This window comes from Leucopleurus acutus (assembly GCF_964270905.1).
Source record: "Leucopleurus acutus genome assembly, chromosome: 18".
Lineage (NCBI taxonomy): Eukaryota > Metazoa > Chordata > Mammalia > Artiodactyla > Delphinidae > Leucopleurus > Leucopleurus acutus.
Window position 1 is genome coordinate 3746585 of NC_139160.1, and position 21347 is coordinate 3767931.

General features: G+C 45.3%; 1 protein-coding gene across 1 annotated transcript in view; it reads left to right on the forward strand.

Annotated features, from left to right (window-relative positions):
• Positions 1–21347, forward strand: part of ATP8A2 (ATPase phospholipid transporting 8A2) — a 526430-nt gene that overhangs the window by 305167 nt on the left and 199916 nt on the right. The window contains exons 26-27 of the mRNA XM_082859361.1: positions 10871–11054; positions 15240–15350. Coding sequence (XP_082715487.1) covers positions 10871–11054; positions 15240–15350 — 295 coding nt within the window. The remainder of the gene's footprint in view (positions 1–10870; positions 11055–15239; positions 15351–21347) is intronic.

Below are 21347 nucleotides of genomic sequence, written 5' to 3' on the forward strand. Positions count from 1 at the left end.
ATTAAGCCTGTGGTAGACTCAGCGGGCTGCTCTTACAGTTCATTTCCTCTGGGGGTGCACGGTGTATGGGGTTTCGTGTCCTCTCTTTACACAGACCCACATGTGGATGGTCACGATGCCGGTGTGCCCACCAGCCCAGGACCTGCTGCCCCGGGTGCTTGGTGGCTAGCCATCTCTCTCTGCCACTGTCCAGGACTTCAGCAGATGACCAGAACCATCACGACTGATTTTCGTGTTCGGTCTGGGGAGTGGTAGAATGCTGCTGTTTCTTTCCTTTTTTTCCGCAGTCCCTTTATGCTTTAGAACAGTTTCAGGTTCAAAGCAAAACTGAAGGAAAGGGACAGAGATTCCCCTATGCCCCTGCCCCACACATGCATGGCTTCCCCCACTATCAACATCCATCCCCCGCCAGAGCGGTACCTTTGTCACAACCAGTGACTCTGCATGGACACGTCATAACCACTCAGAACCCATCGTTGACGGTAGGGTGCACCCTTGGTGTTGTATGTTCTATGGGTTGGGACAAATGTACCTCTTGATTTTAACAGTCTTACGTGGGTGGTAATGAAACAGAAAAGCATTATCCTTTCCTGCTATCGACACCAAGCATTAGTGGCTTTTATGTAATACAGGCTTTAGCTTTGAGAAGGGTCTATGCTATTTGGAAGAAAGAGCTTTGTTTAATTTACCTCCATTCCCACCCAACAAATCCCACTTCGAAATAAAAAAAATAAAGGGACGGAAAAGAGAGAGGCATTCATCTGTGCACTAACTCCCCGGATGTCGGAACCTAGACTGGCTACCGCCATCCCCGGGGCTCTCAGGGCTCCTGGCTGTTTGGATTGGGACTGGGGTGAAGGTCGGCGGTGGACAGGCTGCCCCCTTTCTCAGAGTGCAGGTAGTTACAGCTTGGCCTGCTTGTTGGATTGGTAACCAGGTGGCCTTTGTTCCAGGCACCGGTGACAGGTGAAGGGCAGGTGTAATTAAGATCATTCTCTCAAGCACCTTGCTCGTCGTTCATTTTCAGCGTTGCATCAGCTCGTGCCGCCCGGTCCTGATGGGGCCACAAGTTTGCTCCAAGAGCATCAAAACTCAAGCCCTTCTCACCTTTCCTCTGGGCTCTGTTTCCGGTACCCACCCGCCCCGCAGCAGAGGCCAGGCGCGCTGTTTTGAAACAGTAGTGAAATTGACAGTGGGGAACAGTAAATGTATGTTAACTTCAAGGAAGGCAGACACTCCTGAGAGGGTCTTGGGGGCCTTAATAAAGCATTTCAAGGAAGCGGAGTATCGAATTCATGCTTTTTGTGCTAAAAACATTAAGGTATTTAAATGTGTTATTCTGATCCCTGTTGCAGCCTGGGAACAGGAGAATCCAATATCTTTTATTTAAATCCCAGCCTTCCTCGGCCGCGCCGTTCTTTCGAGCCTAGTACAGGAAGAAACAGTCTATAACCAGTCGACGTCGGTGAATATAAAACTGTGTGTAATTCACAACATACAACCTAGTAAAGTTTTTATAAAATGCGGTTGCCCAGATCTTAATCGATTCGACACCATTTAATGGAGATGTTAGGTTTTCAGAAGCCAGCCTCCTGTCTGAGCGCCCCTTGGATTGCTCCGTTTCCCAGACACATGATAAAGTTGTCACGGACGCAAGGACGGATGATAAATTCTGAACCCCCAAGCAGGGTATCCTGATTTCAAAGGGGGCCCATTCTCAATTGCAGAGTAAGCTGATCTTCAGCAGACGGGGTGTCCTCCCTTTACCGAGAGCCCTCTGAAAGCCTGAGCTGCCCCGGCAGCATTTACGGCCGTGGCGCAGGATCAGGTTATAAGGGTTTTTGTTCACTTAATAAGGAGGATCAAGTTCCCTCTCGACTCGCAGCGTTACATGGTCTGCACCCCTGAGGCTGGGGAGGATGGGGCTTTGGGGGGGGGGGCCGTCACCCTGCAGGTAGTCATTGAGGTCAGTGATAGATAGATTGCTTCATCTCAGTTGGTAGCATCCTTCCCTTTGAAATTCCTGTTTGTTGAGGAAACTTTTAGAGTTTGGAATCAAGTTGTAGAGGCTGTATTAGGATGACTTCAGATGACTAGAAGATCTGGTCTTAAAATCCTTCATCCTTAAACGCTGGGGGATTCATCCTAGTGAAATTGCACGAGCGAGTTTGCTTTTCAAGGTCCAAACAGAGGAGAATCAGGACTGTATTTTGTGCAGTGCATGTGTGTGTACAGCCCTGAGATATCAGGGACCCCTTCAAACTTTATGTAATTCTTAAATATTAAACATTGAATGAGGTAAATGAACCTTTTAAACAACGAGGATATTAGTAGTAGTAAAGGTTAATATATTGTTATAGTGGCAAAGTTATATAAACGGTATTTTTTAAAAGTCTCTCAAGGTCTCTTTTGCTTCCACCCTTCTTCCCCCTCCCTTCTCGTTCCCCTTGTCCCCTTCCCCCTTGCTTCTCCTCCCCCTTTTCGATAGAGCTTGAAGATGAACTCAACTGCTGCTTTTGAAAGTTGAGTTATACCTAAAGAGTCTTTTCTGGAGTGTGGAATCATTTACCCTTAATATTTTTGAAAAACGAATACTTAGACCATGTTGAAAATCATCTTTGCACTTACAGGACGCCATGGATACTTTAAGCCTTCTGCAGCTTGAATTTAATATATGCCCACATATATGTATTAAGTTCCGTATTAAGTTCCTAAAATGACCACAGAATTGCTCCACCAGGATATAAAACAAGATGGCAGGGCATCTGCCTGCGTCCTGCCCCACCCGGCGCAGTCAGAGTCGTCCTATTGCGCCCGCAGTATGCACTCAACCTTCAGTGTGATCAAAGGGAGGCCGCCCTATGGCTGAAACTGGCAAAATACCAGAAATGTTATCAGAACTTGTACATTTCAGCCGTACCAAAATAAGTAATGCCATTGGTATATCTGGGCCCTTAGATTCATTTCTCAGCAAATCCAGTGGCATGTTGGCCTGTATTTCCTAGGGTTGACTGAATCACATCAGGGTTCGTAGTTATTTCATGCAGATATTCATCACCAATAATGAGATACAGGCCATCATTTTGTTCAATCAGCAAGTTCAGTGCTCACTCTCCTAACCACCGAGTTGAATAGTTATTAACAGGGCAAAGGTACTGAGGTATTCGAGATTGCAATAGAGTGTGATTTCAGACTTAAATCCTTGTGCAAAGAGCAAATACACGGTGAGGTGCTTAAACAGAAAGACTTTGGAGGATTTGTGCCACCCGGCATCCCCAAGACCATCTGTAAAGGCTGGGTAAGCCCGTGTCTGCTACGCCTTCAAAGTGCTTATGCAAGATGATACTCAGGGACTCACTGTTGGCTTATAATAGTCAAAGCATCGTGATTGAGAGAGGCCGGGGAAAGAGAGCAGGCTTACGTGCTGGCCTTTCCCAGGAAAGCCCAATGCCAGAGAGCGTTGCCAGCCATATGTCATTAAGAGCTGTCACAAAAAGCCTGTAATAAGCCTATAATGTTTCCAAGGATGTTAGTAGAAAACAGAATCAAGACCATTTGCTTGTTTGGTCAGGAAGTTTGCAAACAGTGTCCATTCCTAGACCACAGGAAAAGTGGGGTGTTTTTATCTGCTTCTGAGGGTGGTAAGTTTAGATCTTATAGAGGCATCTGGTCATTTTGGGAATGCTTTCATTCACCATGTTTCTAGATCTGTTACTTACATGGAAGTTAACATATTTTTGTGTGAGTAGAACTATATTTTTTTCCTCTTGTTCATAGTTACGGTTAGAGATGTAATTAGTCTTAGAATCATGATTGTGGTAGGTAGTTCCCATTGATTGAAAGCCCACCGTATGAATCGTGGATTGGCAGTGAGGCTGGGGTGAGGGACGGGCAGGATGTGAAGGAAGGAAAGGTAAATCTAAGAGACGAACAAACACATCCCACAGAATGGATGTGGCCAATTATACTGAAAATATAGAGTTCATAGAAATAAATACACCTGTTAGAAAATTTGGGGATCAGTCCTTAAAACATTGGTGGCCCCCCCCATGTGGTCTGTCATCCTTTCTGCTCTTTTATGAGGCAGCCAATGAGGTTAGAGAAAGAATAGTAACTTTAGTCCTACGGCATTTTGTAGGAAACCCCACCTTTTATATTACCAATCAGATGTGGTTTTGAAATTTGTTTTTAACTTTTATATTGGAGTAGAGTTGATTTACAATATGCTGTTAGTTTCAGGTGTACAGCAAAGTGATTCACGTACATATATCTATTCTTTTTCAGATTCTTTTCCCATTTAGGTTATTACAGAGTATTGAGCAGAGTTCCCTGTGCTCTACAGTATGTCCTTGTTGATTATCTTAGTGTGTATATGTTAATACCAAACTCCTCCTTTATCCCTCCCCCCTACCTACCCCCTTTGGTAACCATAAGTTTGTTTTCTGAGTGTGTGAGTCTGTTTCTGTTTTGCACAGAAGTTCATTTGTACCATTTTTTTTAAGATTCCACATCTAAGTGACATCATACGACATTTGTCTTTCTTTGTCTGGTTTCCTTCACTTAACATGATCATCTCTAGGTGTACCCAGGTTGCTGCAGATGGCATTATTTCACTCGATTTCAGATGCGGTCTTGAAATTTTTCAGGATCGAGAGAAACGCCAAATGATTGGAGGGTCTTAATCTTCAGAGGAAATGCTGGGGTAGGACAGAACCCTTTACTGCTGAAGCCGCCATGGCTAGAAACCCTCATCCCTGAAAGACCCCTCGGGTGGGGTGCCACTTTCTCAAAGCCTTCAGCTCGTGGACGGCATTTTCCTCTGCACGTTTCCATCCTGCTTTTTAGAGTGTGTTCTGCACTAGCCCCCACTTGTGAGGCTGCCTCTTGGTCAGGCACTGTATTCTTTGGAAAAAAACCTGGAGTGCTCGTTGAGCTGTTGCGTCTCTCCGAGGCACCATCTCTCATGGATTGGGTTGGTCAAAAAGTTCGTTCAGGTTTTTCTGTAAGATGTTAACCCAACCCAATAGAATACAGCCCCTCTCTACTTGTAAGTTTTTATGATGAGGGAGCACTTCAGTCTCCTCTAGAACCATTGAGTGATTGAGTTTAAATTTCACTTCGTTGTGCCCACAAATAAGCCAGCCCACAGGCTCCAATTGGGTTCCACCAGACACGCCCCCATCCTCCTGCTACCCGTCTGCCCTGAGTCCCGCCTTTGCTGCTGGGCTCCGGGGCCCATCCCAAGCTGCTTTTTGGAGCTTCAGGCTATGGTGAAATGCACTGCAAACTGGGACATGTGGTTAAGTGTGACGGCCTTACACATTTTGGGTCGGAGCACAGATGTAGGACATTCCAGAAGAGGGTAACTGTCCAAGAAGCCTGGACCGCTGGCCCTACGTAAGTGCACCAGATATATCTAGAGAAAGAACACAGGGGTCAGAGGGACGTTAGTAAGGCAGCCATGGAAACATTTATTAAAACAGGTATATGATCGGGCAGTTATTTTTAGATTTTAGACTCATATGTTAGGTGTTTGTATATTACAAACTCTATATGATACTAAATTTTTTAAACTATATGAAATTTTTAAGGTGCTACAATTTTTAAAACATTCAGGATAACCGACTGCTTATAAGAAATTAGGTGTAATGCTTTTTTCAGTGGGTCTTTTTTTTTTTGCCGTACGCGGGCCTCTCACTGCTGTGGCCTCTCCCGTTGCGGAGCACAGGCTCCGGACGCGCAGTCTCAGCGGCCATGGCTCACGGGCCCAGCCGCTCCGCGGCATGTGGGATCTTCCCGGACCGGGGCACGAACCCGTGTCCCCTGCATCGGCAGGCGGACTCTCAACCACTGCGCCACCAGGGAAGCCCATCAGTGGTTTTTTAATCAAAGAAAATCTCTTTCATGGGATAGTATCTTTAACGGAAAAACAGAAACTTTCACAAATGAAATCATATATGTTGGCTTCTGCATCATTAAAAAAAAAACCTAGGAAGTCTTGTGCACCTTATTTTGGTTAGTATTTTTCCCTGTCACCCACATATGTGAGGCACTCGGACAGGAAGCTATTTTAAAGGAAATTCCAACCCAAATTTGTACTTAGATGGGGTTTAAAAGCAAAGAACCACCTACATATGTCAAGCTTGAAATAAAAGAGGATGAAATTCAGTTTCTGCTAATTAATTTTGTTATTCTCTGAAAATTTTACATGACTCTTGTGCTGTGGAAATATAAACTTAGCTAATTAAAACGCTGAGCGAGAGAGAACTTGCTATCCTGTCCGAAACGGCGCGGGCTGCTTCCGTGTGGTCTACGGACAGCAGCATCTGGGTCACCAGGAACTTGTCAAAGTGCACATTTCTGGGTCCCACCCCAGACTTCCCGAATCTGAATGTGTACTTTTACAAGCTTTCTAGGTGGTTCTGATGGTCCCTGAAATACTGAGACTCAGTGATCTCGGGCAGTGGTCTTCCGACGTCCATTTCAGTCATGAGGACTGTCCACATGGAATAAAGAAGTTTGGAAGTCGAGTTAGTGGACGTGTGTAGTGCGTCTGGTTGGTTGGTAAGTGTTGTGGTCCTGGTCGAAGTTCTCTTGGGTGCCCCCGGGTGGAGAACCTTGTAACACCCCTGGTTCATCTGAGCTCAGTTTACAAATCGGTCATGGAGATCCAGCCCCTTTTTGACAAATGGGGCAACTGAGGTCTGAGAAGGGAAGGGATTTGGTTAAGCTTGATTTTGCAAATATCAAAATTTAGAAACTCTGGTGATATTGCAAATCCGAATTGAAAAACTCACTCTGAGGCCAGGGCTTTTGTAGATCAAATAAATTAGTGCATGGACACTAATCTTATAAAAGTAGTTACCAAAGGTTTTACTTAACGGTTATATTTGAAATAACTTTTAAAAGTGAGTTTTAAAATTTCAGGAACATGTATCATAAAATGAGGGACTCCAGGATACTGAATATTTTTAAATCAGAAGGAAAATTTGTTTTGTATGTTAAAATCTGCTGTGTTAGCTTAAAAAAGTGGGTAGAATACCTCTCCAGTTGATTGAAGATCTTTGAGTTGATATCTTTATTCATAATGCACCCAAATAGGATATACAAGTGACCCAGCGCCTAGCTTGGCTCAGATATGGTCTGGAATTCTTATTAGATGGGTTGAATGTATTCTACGCTGGGACTACTTACTTCAGTGTGACTTGTGATTCCAGGTCACAAATGAAGATTTAAAAAGAGCTGTTACTGCTTCGTGGTAACTTGGTCTACTAAAATACTACTTATGGCTTCAGCGTAGTGAAGCCTCTTCAGTTCTGTAAACATTAGCTGTTTGACATCTGTTTTGAACCCCTCGTGTGTGTTAGAATTATGTTTTCTCGAGGCATTACAGGCGAGGGCGTAATGACTTGTGGATGAGAATCTCATGCTTCCAAAACACTGGGATATGACTTGGTTTATTTACCCCAGTCAGGGTTTCTCTTTTTTGCTTTTTGGGAAAAGGCAGCTTTGGGACTTGCATAGATTTTACTTTAAGCCATCAGGACTTCCCTGGACCTACCTGAGATACGGATCTCAGAGAGGCAAGCGCAGTGAGCCTGTTGGACTTGCTACTGTCTCAACGTTGGTTGGCTTACTGCTAAAACCCCAAAAAGAAAAGCGACAGCTGCAACCTCGGATTTTCTCAGCACCCTCCCTGGTCCACCACCTCGGCCCTTCAACCTCCCAAAACACCATATTCGCATGGCTGGGCGTCTGCCCCTGGGCTCCCTTCTCTCCAGACCACGCCTGGTCACCTTGCTTGGTCACCTGGGTGGCACATAGAATCTCAAGGAGCTGCAGCCTCAGTCCAGTCCAGTGCTGTTGAAGAGTCTGTTCACGCTCCCTTGTGATGTCTCTGTGGAAGCAGAGATCAGGATGAAATGATGGCGCTGTTAGGTGAAGTTCTAGTGGGTTGGCCAAAAAGTTCGTTCGGTTAATGAATAAGTTGGTGAAAGTGAAAACTGTCTTTTATTTTTACTTAAAACTGAATGAACTTTTTGGCCAACCCAAGGCTTCAAGGAGTGAATAGTTGTCCTTGAAGAGTGACTGATGTCATCACGGAGAGGGACAATGAACGCAGAGATCCCCGGAGTCCCTGCATTCACAGTACCCTAGTGTCTTCCTCGTTGCTTTGTAAAGCCCCTAGGCCAGACGAAAACGGAACAGTTTCTAACTCTTGGGTAGGTAAAGTCAAACAGTTGAAGAAGGATTCTGTCCTAACCACTGAGCAGACGTTTGAAACAAGAATGCATCTAAATGCAAAGAGATGATACTTAATTTCTTTCATCCTTAAGCGACCATAACCATTTCCGATGGTAAGGTGGGGGGCACCTGTAGGGCACTGTTCAGCTTCTCAAACCTTGACTTAAGCGTGGGTGCTGCCCTCCTCACTCCCTGTTCCACAGTGACCTTTCCTGGGGCATTTGCTTTGTATCCCAGCGGCCATGAACACTCAGCTTCGCAAAGCTAGATCATAAAGAGGGATGTAGAGTGAGCTAATGCTGAAACTGTGAGCTCTTTCCAGCTGGTGTTTTGTACCGCCCCACAGATGCTGTGCTTCCCTTGGACATTGGTAATTACCCCTTCGGTACCCCAGGGGCGCACACACATGGTCTGGGAATCGTGGGTCAGATGGCGTGCACTTCTCAGGTGTGTCCGTTTATTTTTTCCAATAATTGAGATTTGGGGGTGAGGTAGGAGACATTTGTTTCACACCTGCTAGGTAACATACGGCTTCGCATAGATACATCACAACCATCTCATGAGGTGGGCGGTTATCATTTTCCCCATTTCATTGATGAAAGACAAGAACTTGTAGAATTATTTCCCTGTTTAAATCATTAGTAGGGGGCCCAGGAGAAGGTCATGCTCAGCCATTTAAATTTGAATCCTCTGCTGTTTTCTCTGTACCACATTTGATCTCTGCTTCTATCGAGTTCAACAACGGGACGAGAAATCACATTTGTGTAGCAAACGAGAATTACCGGCTGCGTCTGCCAATAAGAAATTTACTTGGATCCAGGTAGCAGTTGCGTGCACTTGGAGGGAACAGACAGAGCTTACACGCCTGTATGTTAACATTGTTTAATTGCTTTCACATAGTCGACTGGAAGCTCAGGGGTAAACAATGAAAGCTTCCAGTAATTTCCTTTCAGGCTACATTAAAGTAGGTCTGTCATCTGCTACCAGAGAGATGGTGGTCTGTTCTGTTCTGCTCTCAGCTGTCTAGAAGACCCTCCATGGAAGCTCTTTTTAAGGTCTGCAGCTTGCCTGTTAAATGACGGATGGAGGACCCGACTGAACCAACAGAAACCGGGCTTTAGGAGGAAAGGGGTGATGGGTGTCGTCATACTTCAGCCTTGTTAGTATCTGGAAGAAGAGTTACATTTGTTCTGCTCTAACCAGAAGGACACGATTAGGACTTTTAACTATGCTTACCAACAACAAAAAAGCGATAGTAATTTTCAGTGGTTGCAACTTCCCCAAGGAGGCAGTAAATTCCCACCCATCATTGAAAATACCTGTGAAAATGATACAAGAGAGAGTAGGTCACATGCCATGGCTCCTACAGCCCTTTCGACACTTAGATTCTGTTTTTCCAACTTGTTCGTCCTCATTTCTTTGTAACGAGCAAAGGCTTCCGGAATACCTGTCTGCGAGTTCAGCTTGCTGTCTCACCAAACACATTTCCTTCCAGGGTTGGTAAAATTGAAGTTTTCTGTTGGAAACAGGTATTCCTGTAGGTTGGAGGCCACATGAAAGATGCTACTGAGAGAGTCTTTGAGGGTCCCTTCTAGCTTGTAAGCAGAGTCCACACGTAGGTGCGGAGGTCTATCTCCGGGAAGCTCAGAATGGTCTTTTGCTGTGTGTGTGTGTGTGTGTGTGTGTGTGTGTGTGTGTGAGAGAGAGAGAGAGAGAGAGAGAGTGATTTAGGGATTTACCTGTAAATTTCACAGATCAAGTATCAGCTTACCAATTTCAAACGTAGAATAGGTCAGTCCTGATGTACTGGTGGTTTTATCATGTTGTTTTATTATCTGGTCTTATAGTCTGAACAAACACTTTCTCATAATTAACGCTGCTGTGCTTTGGACCCCGTAGATTTATATTGGCTCTTCCTCCCAGGGGGGGGGCTTATGGAAAATAGCCCACCTTCGTTGATTCTCTGTGCAAACAACCCCTCTTAGGTACTGGCTACTTCACCTTCTCCTTTGGGGCCATGCTTGTGCGCAGTTCAGTTTTTATAGACCTGCTGCCCTGGGGACTGCCCTTCAAACGCTGCCTCTATCTCTGGGCTAGGGATGGAGGAGTCTGCCTTCTTTCCTCTCACACCAGTCCTCTTTCTGCACTTCTCAAGCCCTGCCAATTTTCGTTCCCTTCTCTGAAAGCAGGTTTTGTAGAAAATTCCCTTGCCAGCCTGGGTTACGTATGACGGATGGCAAAGCCAAACTGGGGTCTGTGCTAGTTTTCTGATTTGTCGGGAAGACGCATCCTAGGACCTCTGTAACCAGCTTAGCTGCCTTGGTCCTTCGGGAGGGCACACGTGCCCAGGAGGAGTTTGCACGTACGGCTCCCGCTGAGCGGCGCGATTACCAACGGGCTGTGCTTTAAGTTAGTCTGAGTTGCGTATTTCATCTGTGAAGTTGGCAAATACTTGAAAGCCACAAGCTACCGTTTTCTGAAAGCTTCTTTGCACATGAGCCTAAAACGTCTGTATTGAATTTGGAAATTGTCCAGTAACTGCCCTTTTAATGCAGTGAAATGTAGATTACAGCTGTTTCCTCTGGAAAGGCGCGTAGAGTCGTAACTCCTCTCTCTTCTCCTCCAGAGTGTCCCCTCTGCAGAAGTCGGAGATAGTGGATGTGGTGAAGAAGCGGGTGAAGGCCATCACCCTGGCCATCGGGGACGGTGCCAATGACGTCGGGATGATCCAGACGGCCCACGTGGGTGTGGGCATCAGTGGCAACGAGGGCATGCAGGCCACCAACAACTCGGATTACGCCATCGCACAGGTCAGTGGTGTGGTCGACCCGCCGTCCCACCTTGTCGACAGGGTCCGCTGGACGCAAAGGCCTGGCTGGTGCTCGACCTTCAGTGCAGCCCTAGACCCCTGCCACCCCTTTGGAAGCCGCATGGAGGAGAAACCACCAGTGTATCGGGGTTTCTCTGTTGCCTCGATCTTGTGCGGTTACGAGGCCCTGTCCTGCGGTTTGGGTTTCCTTTCCGGCTGTGGGGCAGGCTGGGCCTTCTGTCGTCCAGGTGAGATGTCATTCCTGACAGATGGGTCTCAATGATTTTATAAATAATAATCTCTTCCCCTCAACTCTGCATCTGCTGCATGTCCTTTTCTAATGCCATCCCGTGCCCAAGGATGGCTGTGCTCATAGCATCCGTTCTCTGCAATTCCTATCCTGATCTCCCCTCTTCCAGAAGGTGCTGGAACCCTCTCTCAGCAGCTATTTAAGGTCAGGGGGGATCAGGGATTCACTGCCGCTGCCCTCCGGGGCTGTGTCCAGGGCTCTCCAGGACCGCTGCTGCCAGGTGGAGTGCCGGGAGCGTGAGCCCTGGGTTTGGGCGGCAGTTCCCCGGCGGTCAGCCGCACATAGCCTCCGGCAGTTCGGCCACATCCAGCCCGTTCCTCTCTGGACCGTACGTTTCAGCAGAGGCTCCTGACCTCCTTAGTAGTTCCTGTCCCGGCAGCCTGAGGCTGAAAGAAATGTCCACTCCACAATGACAGCCCAGAAGTGAAGGAAAATACCCAACCTCCTGACCCCTGGGGTGCATATCTAGACCGTTGATGCTGCCCGACCGTCAGGAAAATCTAGACATCGTGGAGAGCACGGACTGTCTCCTCCTGTCTCTGGGTCACAGTGTGCTGGGATTAAATGCCTGCTCGTTGGCTATAGTTCCCTCGTATTTCTCCACTGTTCAGTCTTTTGAAGAATGTGTTAACCTAATCACGTGGACACAGTAATGATGGCTTTTCCTCCTTCAAGCTGAGCTGTGGGGCTGCATCTTAAACATCGAGGGCCTTGCGTCAAGCTGGTCCTCTGCGGCTTTGGGAGCTCCACCTCCCGGAGCGGGGCTGTGCCTTAGATCCCATGGCCAACTCCCTCCCAGCTGGTGGTTGTGCAAACACTGGGAAGAACTGCAGGATCCTCATGGCTCCGAAAAGTGCATGAAATCAGCCTTGTTCCTTTTGGGTTTTTGTGTGTGTGTGTGTGTGTGTGGTACGCGGGCCTCTCGCTGTCGTGGCCTCTCCCGTTGCGGAGCACAGGCTCCGGACGCGCAGGCTCAGCGGCCATGGCTCACGGGCCCAGCCGCTCCGCGGCACCTGGGATCTTCCCAGACCGGGGCACGAACCCGCGTCCCCTGCATCGGCAGGCGGACTCTCTGCCACTGCGCCACCAGGGAGACCCCAGCCTTGTTCCTTTGTTGATTTCAAATAAATCCTCAAGATGATTGCTGAAGTCGGTAGGAAGAATGAATTCCGATTTTACAGGTGGGGAAACTGGGGCTCCTTCACAATAGGTGACCTGCCATGGGTCTCAGGCCCCAGGCTCAGAGAACAGCGGACCTGCACGTGACCTTGGGGGACCAGCCCCGCACACCTGCCCAGTTACTTTGCCGAGTCAACTGCTCCAAGGCCTGTGGGACTCATGCTTCCCGCAGTCTGTCAGCAACTGTAGATTTTATACACCCCAGCATTATTAAATACTTGAGTTATAGCATCATCTGGCTGGCAGGATCTTTAGAGATTTCCTAGGAGCTCCAGGCAAATATTTGTCTGTCTTTTTCTTTCAAATGTCTAGGGAAGGGAGATTCCATGACTTGCTTTATTGAAACTGTACTAATAGGATGTGGGATCTGGAGCAATTGGTCTTTTCAGATTATTAAAGGCCAGTCAAAATTAAAGGCAAATCAAAATCAAGGGAGGGCGGAGAGGGGAGCAGGACTTTGTAACTCTAGTTAGGGGTTTTCTTGCCCATCCAGCGCAAGCCAGAGGAGGGGAGCTGACGGGTGGAGCTGACGGGGGGCCCCATATGGCCGCCATCCCTCCTGCCCGCCGTCCCGTTCACGCTCAGGCAGAGATCCCGTTATTCGGGGGCTGCGTTCTCCTTGCCCTACACCCTCTCCACCCTACAGTATGTATGCTTCCTCCGCCTTAATTACTAGGTAGGAAATGCCGCAGTTTGCTGAATTCCTTTAGCTGAAGTTAATAAAACAATCAGTGTCTTTGGTTGAAGTTAACGCCTTGCCCTGGGTCTGTTTATTTTCATGTGGACGAATACATTTTTGATTGGGTTTTCGAGAACGTGCCCTGGAGAGTCGTTCCAGAAGGGAAGAAGTTAGCTCGAAGACTTGTCCTTGGGAAAATGAGGAAGTCGGCAAAGCTCTGCTTCTATTTCTTCCCCACCGGCCCCTGCTTCTGTCCGCAGGAGCGGCCCTGGGACTGACGGCCGGCCCCCGTCTTGCTGCTTTGCCGTGCGTGGGCCGCCCGTGTAGTGTTGGGTCTCCGGCCCTCCGCTGCCTGCTCTCCTCGGGAGAGAGTCATTTGTGCCCCCTGCCTTCTTAATGTTTTTTGACAGACCTCATGAAAATAGCATTTCGATTTAGGATCTGTTTTTTGTTTTCTGTTTTTTTCCTGAAAAGAAGTCACTGTAGCGCCAAGCCAGCACCTTCGGGATGATTCCAGCAGATGTTCTCTGTACCCATTGAAGGCTGAACTCCAGGGGGTCCAGGTCAAATGCAAACTTCCTTTTTATTTGTTTCGCTAGTTATTTTATGATTCCACGTTCCCCTCTGGAATCCTTGATGAGCCTTTATGGAGGGTTTTATTTTTCCATATGTACCTACTCCTCCCATTTTGGGGTCTCATTCAGCTTTTCGAGCAGCACGTAGATGAGACATCTGCCTTCCCCGATCTGCAGAAACGCGCCGAGATGCGATTCACGTGGGACTGAGCCCCTCTTCTTAGCGCTAAAGCAAACTATTGCATGCCTTCCTCTTGAAAGAGTATTTTTTAAAAGAAGCCTTTCTTTTCTACAGATAGTTCAATATAATCTCAAAAGTCATCTGGAACGAATACGAAATTTACAATAGCACCAGGATTTCTAGTATCCGTGGATGTTCTCACTCCGACCTGGTTATCTCTCCTGGGAAAGTAAACAGAGTTTGAGTTTGTGGACTTCCCTACGACTCAGAACAGGAGTTAAGGTTTTAGTTCAAGGCAACCAAGGGGAGGGATCCAGCACCAGGCGAGGCCAATTGAATATACTGTGGATTTAAGCAGGGCTGCACCCACAGACGGTGCGTACACGCCAGAGTACGCCCAGGCTACAGCCCAGAAAAACAACCCATTTCCCTCCCTCCGGCCCCTTGTTCACACTTTTGGGGACCTTTGGGAAAGAGGACAGAAAGAGCAAAGCCAGGCTAAGGGGAGGGGAGGCTGAGGAGATATGATTGGAGTGGTGACCCCCTGCCACAAGGAGGATTCAAGTATTTTATTGGAATATTGCTGAATATTTCAGACTGTGAGAGCTAAGCTGTTACGTCACTCTGAACTTAGTAGCCGCTGCCTGTTGGTGTTTTGTTCGGATGGATGACTGCGTCGCACTCCAGCAAGAGGGGCCGTGTACTTGTCGGAGGCCACAAAAAGGGGAAGGACGTGGGTATAGAAGTGGAGGGCAGAGTGTGTGTCTGCGTCTGTGAGTCTCACTGTCTTTAACCTGCAGGCTGACAGCGGAGACAGGTAGCGCGTGTATGTGCATCCCTTCTGTTTCCAAGGATACTGGTGCACGAGTGTCCCTGTCCCTTGTTCCTGTTGTCATCATAAAACCTGTGATCCAGCAGAAGCATCTGATTCCCACTGCTCTTTTCTTCCAGTTCTGATGGGCCACCTTCTTTTAATAATTCAGATCCTGAAAAAGAAGTTGCATAAATAGATTTTCACAAGAATAGCCATTCGAAGTCCAGCTGTGCGTTTGGGGAAAAGAAAAATTCCGTAGATTTAAGAGGAGATTTTAGTCATTCTCACCTGGCCTGAAAGCTCTGCCTTTGGAGGGAATGATGTTCTTGGGTTACCTGCAGAATCCGGTTTCCTCCACTCCCTGTCAGTCTCCTCCTCCAGAGGACGTCCTGTGATTCTCCTTCCCAAGTGATGGGCTCTCCTGGACCCTTTTTCTTTCCTTTTTCAGTTTTCCTACTTGGAGAAGCTCCTGCTGGTTCACGGCGCCTGGAGTTACAACCGGGTGACCAAGTGTATCCTGTACTGTTTCTACAAGAACGTGGTCCTCTACATCATCGAGGTGAGTAAGGCTGCTGCTTCCTTGAAGAGGACAGCCTTTAGGTAATTAGGTCATTTCAAGGAAGGATTTTGTTCAGGGATAAGTAAAAAGATACTCCCCTGATGTATCGAGACCTGTGACACACACAGCCTCTTTGAAACCGGGGACACCTTCCAGGTCCAGGTTCTCTGGATCAAAAGCCAGGAGTCCCGGGATGCCTTCTCCACACTGCACGCCCTCCTCCCTCTGTCCAGTGGACAGACGGACAGGGGAAGGCCCTCTTCTGCGTGTCCCTCCTGCTGTCACTCACACCCTCCTCCCCGAGGTGGCCAGAGCCTGGGCAGCAGCCGGTGGCTCCTTGCTTGGTGGGCACGGAGACATTCCTAGGCAACCCATCTGTTTTTATCTTGACTCGAATGAAAGGGTTTCTGGCTGGATGTCTCATGGAATCTGCAGGTTTCCTGAGCTTTCGTTTATTGCTTCGGGGATATTTAGATGCTGCCACTGCAGCAGGGAGGATGTGGGATTGAGTGGGAGGAAGCCAGGAATGTAATTAAAAATCTCCCAATGAACTCACTGGGTTGTCAGCCTGTTTTTCAAGATGCTGATTCCGTTGTAAGTGAAATAAATGTGCTGTCTGGGACTAGCAAGGGCGGATGGGGCCGAGGGACAAGTGGAAAAGGCATTTCATGTTTGGTCCCAGGGGCACCACCAGCCACCTCGTTCCTCCTTTTGAAGAATAGCTTTGCTATAAAGGCGTGGCCGTCATGACTAATAAGAGATTTCCAGACATGTTTCCTAAGGAGGAAGCAGGCAGTCACTCTATGGGACAATAGAAGAGCAATGGTCATTGTGTGTGGTGCTAATATCTCCTTCCATTGTGGGTTATTTTGTGTCTGATTTCTCAACTCTTGGCAGAAATAAGAAGCGAGGCATATATCCACTTTTTCTGATGTGGTCCCTTAAAATCCTCAACTCAGATCATTGAACAAGCGGTTTGCTCATGGAACTGTGATTAACCATTTCTTTACCAAATTGTCTGTTCCTTCCAGTTGGATATGCAGGTCAGACTTAGAGGTTCACATCACTCACTCTCTAACTAAACTCCTACCGAGTAATTTTCCCAAGTTGCGCAGGTTGTGCACTGCACAAGCCTGCCCAGCCAAAGTGGTCAGTAGGGCTGAAACATAGGAACACCTAGAAAAAGAGATGCATTTTTCTAATCTGCACAAAGGGCAGCCCGCTTGCCTTGTCTGCTCGTCTCGTGCTGCCGCGTTCACCTCAACCCACTCCGAGTAAGAACTTTGCGATGTTACACGTAATGGACTTGGTAGTGTCTGTCTTCTTCCTGTCCACATTTTGACAATTCGCTTTAGGCGCTTAAAGATGTTTGCCGCCACCCCCCATGGCATTTTTTGCGTCTGTGATAGGAGTCACTCCTGAATGTCACTTGGGGTCGTAGATAATTAGTGCTGTGGACTGAAGTGACGAGCATTGGAGTCCCCGTCCCACATAACAGCCCAACTTTCACGGGCATTTTCATCTCCTGGAGGTGCTGGCTTCAGAAGATTTCTCAATAATCTGGTTTTCCTCACAATCAGCACATTACAGATAGTCTAGACTTCTTATCAAGACATTCTCCATGAAGCCCCAACCCTTGAATTTTCCAGAGCTTCCTCGGGGGCCCTTCTTAGTCATTTACACCTACTATCTTGCCTTTTTCCTTTTTAAAAAAAAAAAAACATCAAGGGGGCTGAGGCTGTGATGAGTACAATTTCAGTCTGTCTGAAAAATGCTGTTTGGAACACTTTCAATTCTGAAAGTGCTGGGCGAGTTCCTTACATTAATATTTCAGTTGTGGCCAAGCAACAGGGATCAAATGGTCTTTTCTAAACAGCCTTTTAAACATTCTTCACAGGATGAAAAATGAATGAATGAATGAATGAATAAATGTCTCCACTGATCCACGCCCAATTTTCTCCTTAGTATTTCTGGGCAATCTTAATTTTATTTATTACTTATTTATTTGTTAGTTTATATTTTTTGGGGGGGTGTTTCAATTTTGTTTTATTTTTTGAACATCATTATTGGAGTATAATTGCTTTACAGTGGTGTGTTAGTTTCTGCTTTATAACAAAGTGAATCAGCTATACATATGCATATATCCCCATATCTCCTTCCTCTTGTGTCTCCCTCCCACCCTCCCTATCTGACCCCTCTAGGGGGTCACAAAGCACAGAGCTGATCTCCCTGTGCTACGCGACTGCTTCCCACTAGCTATCTGTTTTACAATTCGTAGTGTATATATGTCCATGCCACTCTCTCACTTCGTCCCAACTTACCCTTCCCCCTCCCCGTGTCCTCAAGTCCGTTCTCTACATCAGTGTCTTTATTCCTGTCCTGCCCCTAGGTTCTTCATAACCTTTTTTTTTTTTTTAGATTCCATATATATGCGTTAGCCTATGATATTTGTTTTTCTCTTTCAAACTTACTTCACGATGTATGAAAGACTCTAGGTCCATCCACCTCACTACAAATAACACCATTTCGTGTTTTTTATGGCTGAGTAATATTCCATTGTATATATGTGCCACATCTTCTTTATCCATTCATCTGTCAGTGGACACTTAGGTTGCTTCCATGTCCTGGCTATTGTAAATAGAGCTGCAATGAGCATTGTGGTACATGACTCTTTTTGAATTATGGTTTTCTCAGGGTATATGCCCAGGAGTGGGATTGCCGGGTCGTATGGTAGTTTTATTTTTAGTTTTTTAAGGAACCTCCATACTGTTCTCCATAGTGGCTATATCAATATACATTCCCACCAACAGTGCAAGAGGGTTCCCTTTTCTCCACACCCTCTCCAGGATTGATTGATTGTAGATTTTTTGATGATGGCCATGCTGACTGGTGTGAGATGATATCTCATTGTAGTTTTGATTTGCGTTTCTCTAATGATTAGTGATGTTGAGCATCCTTTCATGTGTTTGCTGGCAATCTGTATATCTTCTTTGGAGAAATGTCTATTTAAATCTTCTGCCCATTTTTGGATTGGGTTGTTTGTTTTTTGATATTGAGCTGCATGAGCTGCTTGTAAATTTTGGAGATTAATCCTTTGTCAGTTGCTTCATTTGCAAATATTTTCTCCCATTCTGAGGGTTGTCTTTTCATCTTGTTTATGGTTTCCTTTGCTGTGCAAAAGCTTTTAAGTTTCATTAGATCCCATTTATTTATTTTTGTTTTTATTTCCATTTCTCTAGGAGGTGGGTCAGAAAGGATCTTGCTGTGATGTATGTCATAGAGTGTTCTGCCTATGTTTTCCTCTAAGAGTTTTACAGTGTCTGGCCTTACATTTAGGTCTTCAATCCATTTTGAGGGTTTTTTTGTATATGGTTAGGGAGTATTCTGATTTCATTCTTTTACATGTAGCTGTCCAGTTTTCCCCGCACCACTTATTGAAGAGGCTGTCTTTTCTCCATTGTATATTCTTGCCTCCTTTATCAAAAATAAGGTGACCATATGTGCGTGGGTTTATCTCTGGGCTTTCTATCCTGTTCCATTGATCTATATTTCTGTTTCTGTGCCAGTACCATACTCTCTTGATTACTGTAGCTTTGTAGTATAGGAACCTGATTCCTTCAGCTCCATTTTTCTTTCTCAAGATTGCTTTGGCTATTCGGGGTCTTTTGTGTTTCCATACAAATTGTGAAATTTTTTGTTGTAGTTCTGTGAAAAATGCCAGTGGTAGTTTGATAGGGATTGCATTGAATCTGTAGATTGCTTTGGGTAGTATAGTCATTTTCACCATGTTGATTCTTCCAATCCAAAAAGGTGGTATATCTCTCCATCTGTTTGTATCATCTTTAATTTCTTTCATCAGTGTCTTATAGTTTTCTGCATACAGGTCTTTTGTCTCCCTAGGTAGGTTTATTCCTAGATATTTTATTCTTTTTGTTGCAGTGGTAAATGGGAGTGTTTCCTTAATTTCTCTTTCAGATTTTTCATTGTTAATGTATAGGAATGCCAGAGATTTCTGTGCCTTAATTTTGTGTCCTACTACTTCACCAAATTCATTGATTAGCTCTAGTAGTTTTCTGGTAGAGTCTTTAGGATTCTCTATGTATAGTATCATGTCCTCTGCAAACAGTGACAGCTTTACTTCTTCTTTTCCGATTTGGATTCCTTTTATTTCTTTTCCTTCTCTGATGGCTGTGGCTAAAACTTCCAAAACTATGTTGAATAATAGTGGTGAGAGTGGGCAACCTTGTCTTTTTCCTGATCTTAGTGGACATTGTTTCGGTTTTTCAACATTGAGAATGATGTTGGCTGTGGGTTTGTCATATATGGCTTTTATTATGTTGAGGTAAGTTCCCTCTATGCCTCCTTTCTGGAGGGTTTTTATCATATATGGTGTTGAATTTTGTTGAAAGCTTTTTCTGCATCTATTGAGATGATCATACGGTTTTTATCCTTCAATTTGTTAATATGGTTATCACATTGATTGATTTGCTTATATTGAAGAATCCTTGCATTCCTGGGATAAGCCCCACTTGATCATGGTGTATGATCCTTTTAATGTGCTGTTGGATTCTCTTGGCTAGTATTTTGTTGAGGATTTTTGCATCTATGTTCATCAGTGATACTGGCCTATAGTTTTCTTTCTTTGTGACATCTTTGTCTGGTTTTGGTATCACGGCGATGGTGGCCTCGTAGAATGAGTTTGGGAGTGTTCCTCCCTCTTCTCTATTTTGGAAGAGTTTGAGAAGGATAGGTGTTAGCTCTTCTCTAAATGTTTGATAGAATTTGCCAGTGAAGCCATCTGGTCCTCGGCTTTTGTGGACGATTTTTAATCACAGTTTCAATTTCAGTGCTTGTGATTGGTCTGTTTATATTTTCTCTTTCTCCTGGTTCAGTCTCGGAAAGTTGTGCTTTTCTAAGAATGTGTCCATTTCTTCCAGGTTGTCCATTTTATTGGCATAGAGTTGCTTGTGGTAATCTCTCATGATCCTTTGTATTTCTTCAGTGTCAGTTGTTATGTCTCCTTTTTCATTTCTACATCTGTTGATTTGAGTCTTCTCCCTTCTTTCTTGATGAGTCTGGATAATGGTTTATCAATTTTGTTTATCTTCTCAAAGAATCAACTTTTAGTTTTATTGATGTTTGCTATTGTTTCCTTCATTTCTTTTTCATTGATTTCTGATCTGATCTTTATGATTTCTTTCCTTCTGCTAGCTTTGGGGTTTTTTTGTTCTTCTTTCTCTATTTGCTTTAGGTGCAAGGTTAGGTTGTTTATTTGAGATGTTTCCTGTTTCTTAAGGTAGGATTTTATTGCTATAAACTTCCCTCTTAGAACTGCTTTTGCTGCATCCCATAGATTTTGGGTCGTCATGTCTCCATTGTCATTTGTTTCTAGGTATTTTTTGATTTCATCTTTGATTTCTTCAGTGATCTCTTGGTTATTAAGTAGTGTATTGTTTAGCCTCCATGTGTTTGTATTTTTTACAGATATTTTTCTGTAATTGATGTCTAGTCTCATAGCATTGTGGTTGGAAAAGATACTTGATATGATTTCAATTTTCTTAGATTTACCAAGGCTTGATTTGTGAACCAAGATATGATCTATCCTGGAGAATGTTCCAGGAGCACTTGAGAAGAAGGTGTATTCTGTTGTTTTTGGATGGAGTGTCTTATAAATATCAATTAAGTCCATCTTGTTTAATGTATCATTTAAAGCTTGTGTTTCCTTATTTATTTTCTGTTTGAATGCTCTGTCCATTGGTGAAAGTGGGGTGTTGAAATCCCCTACTATGATTGTGTTACTGTCGATCTCCCCTTTTATGGCTGTTAGCATTTGCCTTCTGTATTGAGGTGCTCCTATGTTGGGTGCATAAATATTTACAATTGTTATGTCTTCTTCTTGGATTGATCCCTTCATCATTATGTAGTGTCCTTCTTTGTCTCTTGTAATAGTCTTTATTTTAAAGTCTATTTTGTCTGATATGAGAATTGCTACTCTGG